This window comes from Cynara cardunculus (assembly GCF_001531365.2).
Source record: "Cynara cardunculus var. scolymus isolate 2C chromosome LG 1, CcrdV1, whole genome shotgun sequence".
Lineage (NCBI taxonomy): Eukaryota > Viridiplantae > Streptophyta > Magnoliopsida > Asterales > Asteraceae > Cynara > Cynara cardunculus.
The window spans coordinates 10,683,832-10,690,457 of record NC_037528.1 but is presented as its reverse complement, the minus strand read 5'-3'; the positions used below and the strand labels follow the sequence as shown (position 1 = coordinate 10,690,457).

The window sequence follows — 6,626 nt, the reverse complement described above, 5'->3', positions numbered from 1 at the left end:
CCAAACGCTTATTCGGGTAAGTGCTTACCAAGTAATACTATCTCACCGGATGAATACAGTAAGGGCCAAGAATCTTACCTGGTAAGAGGGAGACAAGGATCATAAGTCTTACCCAGTAAGTGAGGGCGACAGACTCTTACCATGGTAAGCACTTACCGGGTAAATTATTGTATACAGTGTCGTTTTGGTGGACTAAAATCTTATCCAGTAAGTACATAATAGTGTTAAGTTTTACCAGTAAGCACTTACCGGGTAAGTGTTTGATAAACGGCCCCTAAGTCTTAATCGTTAAGTCGGATAAATCCACATTGCAGTTTCTGTTAAGGTTCTTTTTGAATCTTTAATAAAAATATCTATTGTGGGACAGAGGTTCTTGTCCACTCACAAGTTCTTCTTAGAACTTAGGTGTTTATGTTCTTGTATACATCTTTATTCTTTTTTTGTTGTTATTTTATTTATTATTTATTAACTATTTTATTTTAACAAAACTATAAAACATATAAGTTCAAATTGATGCAAAAATTATAAATTAATTATTATAAAATAATTTTTTAAATTTTGTTTATTATTCGTTTCTTGTAGACCATTTTTATATAAGTTCTTGTATTAATAGGTTTAGTTTTAAATTATTTGATTATGTTATTATATTATTTTATTGAAGAAGTAGATAATTCAACACAAATATTTCAAGCTTATACCCATGAATTCTAAGAACATTTAAGTGGTAAAGGCTTGGGCATGACATAGTCATGAATCCAAGTTCGAGCCCTGGAAGGGGAGTGTTGGCGACATTTAAGTGGGGCCATGTTTAGCCTCCAAAATTGCCGGTGATTAGTTGGGCTTTGGCCCGGACACCCTTACAAAAAAATAATAATTCTAAGAACATTTTCAACAAAGTTATGATATAAGCTCAAATGAAGTTCATCATCAAACTCAACTCCAACTTGGTTGAACATATTTAGTCGAATCGAACTTATGAGCGATTTTTTTTATTTTTTATTAGTGTTACTTTTTATAAGGATTAAAATTTATGTAATTTTACACTTTTTTTTAATTGTAGTATAAAATTATGTTTATATTTTAATCGTTTCTCAAATATGTTTTCAAAGTATATCATTAACAAATTAAAATTAATATAGAAAAATGAAAATTAATAAATTATATTTGATTTTTGTAATTATATATATATATATATATATATATTAAATTTATATAATAATCTACAGATAAAATTTTAAAAATGGAAAATGAAGTTTCTATAAAAACTTTTATAAAGTTCTATTAAGGTTCTTATTTTTTAAGATGGTAATGATACGACGGAAAAAAAAAAACTTAAAGTAAATAAGATTATACGATTGTAGATATTCAGGAATTTAATGGATAAGAATGCATTTACCGGAAAACATGAAAAGAGAAATTAGAGATAACTATGAGCGTAGGGTCAACTTACAGCTTTAACTTCATATATAAATCCAAAAAAATTGTTTTAAAATATTTATTTTTTTCATGGTTTTACTCAAAGAATAAATCTTTTTCGTGATGCACCAATATAAAAAAAAAAAGAAAAAAACACAACATGAAAAACCTCTTCGAAAAGCCCCTATTTTTGCAAAGTGAACTTTTCCTCGGTTCTTTTCTTCACGTAATCTTACTTTTTTGCTAAAAGTTGGGTCAAAAAGGATTTTTAATATAAGTACGTAAGGTTGACAACAAGTAGAGTATGAATTAGATAAGAGTTATTTCGTTACTTTATTCATTTAAATAGCAGGTAACAAAATGAGTAATTATCTATGTCCTACAACTCTAATTTATATTCATAACATATCCATTAAAATAGCGGGTATAATGGAACATTTAATGGACAATGGTAAAAATAAATCATTTTGAACTACAAATAATATTGTTCTGTTCAATCTCAAAATAAATTATAAGTTCATAAATATAGTAATTATCGTGTATATGATTTATTCTAATAAATATTGTAATCTTATTCTAAAATACATATTTTTTTCTTGAAAAATATTTTGCAAATCGAACATTACATAAAGAATTCTCGGAAGACAAATAAACAATGGTTCTTAAGAATAAAATAAAACTAAGCAGATACAAATAAATAATATACAATTATATGTATGTAGAGATCAGATATATAGTTTTAAATTCTTGTTCTTTCAATATCAATAGGTTGATTGTTTCGCTCCTGTATCAGAGATAACATGCTGATCTTCCCTAAGAGCTCACGTCCTCAGTGTAGGTCCGGGATACTCCTTTGTTCCATATATCCCCGAAATTTTGCGAACAATGCGGAGTCGAGTTATCCCATGTTCTTATAGAGGGTAAGCACCTTACAAATATTTTCCGAAAACTATATTTGAAATTTGACATAGATCGATGCGTTTTTATTTAATGAACTTTAATAGTATGTTATTCAAATTTCATTTTTGTTCATAACTTCAATTTCCGAACAAATTGTTTTATCAAGTACACATGTATCTGTTATTTTTCACTCCAAAATACTCTCTCTCATGCATTCTCCTTTGAGTTACTCGTCTCCGTTTCTTCCTTCCTTCTATCATCGTTCATATGGTTGTCAACTGGTCACGGGGGACTGAGTGATGTTACCCACCATGTCTAACGATATACATGGTTGATCCACCGGCACCTGAACGTAAAAATAAAAATAATCAATAAACTGAAGTTCAGATTTTCATAGATTACAAAAACGTATAAATCCGCACATATAACTTAGATAGATACGAGAGTAAAACTTACGAAATGACCGGAGTTGAGAATCCAATAGAATTGCAAGTTTTTGTAAGATTTGAAGAATCCTTTTGTTGTTTTATCATTTGCACAGTAAAGTGGACTTCTGTCCATCTTCAAAAATGTTTTTAGCCCTTGCCACCTTTAGCCACAAATGAATACACATTGGATAAGGGCAATTTAGTAAATTAACATTGATCAAAACTCTATCTCCAAAGAGATAAAGAAAAGAAGTTAACTTACTTGAGCTTCTCAACCCATGCTTCAGTTCCTTTTGTTGAACATATGAGATCAAGCTACAAGCCAACAAACCATAATTAACAGCTGAAATCATATGATTCTCAATCTGTATAAAAATTGTATCATCTACGCATAGCATAGGGGGGGCATCTTACTTGACCATTATATATGGTGATGTTGACTCCTGCGTTCAAGAGTATATCGACCTGTAAATGAAAAATAAAAATGATGTCAAGCGAAACCTTGTCCCAAATTAATAATCTTGTCATTGATCCTTACAAAACCCACCTCGTCGATCCTTGGTCTCATGAAATCAACATTTGAGTACTCGAAAACAAGGTCCGACACATCTGTCCATCTACAAAAACCAAACTCAAGTCAAAACTCATTTTTTTGTTAACCAAGGGGGTCCAATCCAGTTTGCGCACACTTGGACGAATCCATAGGGCCCTAAAGAGAACAACCAAGAAAAATTCGAAGTGACCATGTGGAGACTTTAGCTAGCAAAAATGAAAAACCAATGGCAAGGAGCCCAAATTCAAGTCAAAAGTTTTTTTCATAAGAAATAGCAAAAAGGGGCCAAGACTCACTCCACATCTTTGGGGATAATCCCTAATTTCTTTCTGATGACGTCATTCATTAATGTGTGTAGATCACCCTCCTTTGCACCTGCAGAAACCCTCAAAGAATCAAGATATCTCGAGTATCTCTTGTTGGAGAATTTTCTGAATTGTTCGGTTGCGATCATCGGCTCATGAATGCTCCCAGTATCCAACAAGAAGTTGTAGAAATCCTATGACAAAATGAACACACTTATTTTCGCTTGAATAAAAATAAAATAGAAGCAAATATAAAGAACGAAAAGAAGCATACAACATCGTTACTGGTATAGATGATCACTCGTTCAAGAAAACTCCATGTTTTAGTGGCCTCCATCATTTCGCCATTTGCTATATGCTGCTTTATTTCTTCAACTAAACTGTTTTCTGAAATGGGTTTGTCAGATTACGGAAACCCTAGTCCAACCATCAACTTCAAAGACACACACACAACACCAAGATTCACATAGTTGATGAATTTAATTAAGGGAAGTGAGAAGCAAAAACGAACCTGTTTGATATCTTCAGGCCACTGTTGTTTATCCTTGAAAGATCTTTGAGAAGAGGACCCCATGAAGCCTAATTAATGGTTTCAATTGCAAAAGCTTTATCTTTCAAGTGTTTTAGCTTGAAATAAGTCGTGATTTAAAAGCAAAAGAATCCACTTCACTAACCACAAAATCTTCTGGTGAGATCCAACTATCTCCCAACACGATTCCTGCATGAAAAGTTTCAGTCAAATATAATGCATGTCTTTTTCATTAAGATTGAGAAAAACGTATGTATATATGTACACCTCCAAGTATGAGCTTCAATTTTCCAGCTTTAATGGCTTTGAGAGCTGACAATCCAAGAGTGACTGCATATTTTCCTCCATAAGACTCAGCCACGATATAGAGAGGGCTTTTTTGTAGGGTCTTATTTCTATTGAAAATTGCAATCAACAATCTAGTTAAATCCCTTGCAGCTTCGTCATCAGTGTTCACCAATAACGTGTTGTTCTCCACAAAACTGTATCCAGTCCCAACCGGATTATCCTAACATCACAGAAAAGAGATTACTGAACAAAATTCAAGAAATTTAGAGATAAATAATTAAAGAATCATCGTACCACAAATAAAAGATCTGCCTTTCTAAGCCATGTAGAGTTTCTGGGGTTCAATGAAGTGTCCAATGGCCCTATCTCTTCAAAATTTCCAATTCCAACTCCTGATGCACCCTGCATTTCATCACCCACAACACACAAACAACAATGAATAGCAACATCTAATTCAGCAACTTATATAGAATACTGTGTGTTTTTAGTTAAAGTAAGTGGATAGAGAAAGGCTTACAGGTCCACCTTGTAACCAAAGAATAATTGGCCATGGTTTGTTTGGATTCTGCGTTCGGAAAGGACTTTTATAGTACCACCAAAACATATGAGCTCCTGTTCAATTTTTCTAGAATATTAGAATCAGCTAGAAAAAATCCATTCTTAAAAATGGTTTGTCTTGCGTTCTCTAATCCCTATTAAGAAATGAAAAAGAAAAGCAAATTTAGAAGAGTATTAGAAAAAAGATGGTTCTTACCGGGTCTGACTTGAGTATAACCCCAACGTTCTGAACCATCTTGGGTGCCAGTAGCAGGAGCAGCCATGGCTAATCCTCCATGAAAATGCGATAGAACAGTGGATACTATTGAAATCACGAGTAGACCAAGAAAATGGGGTTTCCTCATTTCGTAAATGAAAATCAAATGGGTTTATTTGGGAGAAGTGAAAACGGGTATATATATATATATATATATAGAGGGAAGGGTTTAAATATATTGTGATAAAAAATAAAATTAAAAGATTTTTAAAATTAAAATTGAAATTTAAAAAGATTCAAAAAAATATTAAAATTAAAAAGATAATAATGGAAATGATATCATAAAATCTTTTAACACGATTACACGATCATGATTATCATTATCTAATAAACGGTTAATCATGTGATTATCATGTGATATGGGTGTGATAATCATGTGATTATCACACAATTATCATATTATCGCTTATATCAACACGATTTGGTGTGATATGGGTGTGATAATCATGTGATTATCACACAATTATCACATTATCGCTTATATCAACACGATTTGGTGTGATTTGGGTGTGATAATCATGTGATTATCACACAATTATCACAAGGATTCCGATCGGCTAGGGTTAACTTAGATTATCGACTACCGATTTGGTGTGATATGGGTGTGATAATCATGTGATATCACTATTATAACATCACTTGCGCACTCGATTTGATCATGGTTTCGATCAGTTAGGGTTAGACAATCACACATTTATCACAATGATTACTCATGGTTTCGATAGGTTAGGATTAGACAATCACACATTTATCACAACGATTACGGGAGAAATCCACTAAACGATTTGGTGTAATATGTGTGTGATAATCATGTGATATCACTATTATTACATCACTTGCACACTCAATTTGATCATGGTTTCGATCGGTTAGGGTTAGACAATCACACATTTATCATAACGATTACTCATGGTTTTGATAGGTTATGGTTACACTTGATTGATCATGGTTTCGATATGTTATGGTTACCCAATCACACAATTATCACAAAGGGAGAGAAGAGAGTGGAAACGAACGTGCAGAAAAAAAAGGGATAATTATGACTAATTAAAATAAAATAATAATTATAAAAATTACTTAATTATATTACTGCCCTTATTAATTTATTTATATTTAATATAAGTTAATTTATTAATTAAAAAAGTTTGAGGTTATTAAGTTGTTCTCACATTCTCGTAAATCACAGGGGTTCTCGTTTGAACCTCCATATCTATACTATATTATAAAACATTTGACTAAAACTCTTAAACTCTTAAACCCGTTCATTCCTATCCGATTTCATCCAATATCTGAATTCGTGTAACTAACTGCAAATAAACACAATCAAATACAGGATAAACATCTCATTTTAAATATAAAAAATCTAAAATATAATTAGGATAATCATTAAGTT

The 6,626-nt window shown here is 31.7% G+C and overlaps 1 protein-coding gene across 1 annotated transcript; it reads right to left on the bottom strand.

Moving 5' to 3' along the window:
- Positions 1-2,590: 2,590 nt before the first annotated feature.
- Positions 2,591-5,321, bottom strand: LOC112529838 (serine carboxypeptidase-like 51). Its single transcript, XM_025141264.1, has 13 exons — positions 5,174-5,321; positions 4,937-5,031; positions 4,714-4,821; positions 4,399-4,639; positions 4,277-4,320; positions 4,114-4,181; positions 3,877-3,982; positions 3,594-3,796; positions 3,292-3,361; positions 3,159-3,209; positions 3,007-3,059; positions 2,773-2,905; positions 2,591-2,662 (listed from the first exon to the last, which is right to left on the bottom strand). The coding sequence occupies exons 1-13, from the start codon at positions 5,319-5,321 to the stop codon at positions 2,591-2,593; spliced, it is 1,392 nt and encodes a 463-aa protein (XP_024997032.1).
- Between the last annotated feature and the right edge of the window lie 1,305 nt (positions 5,322-6,626).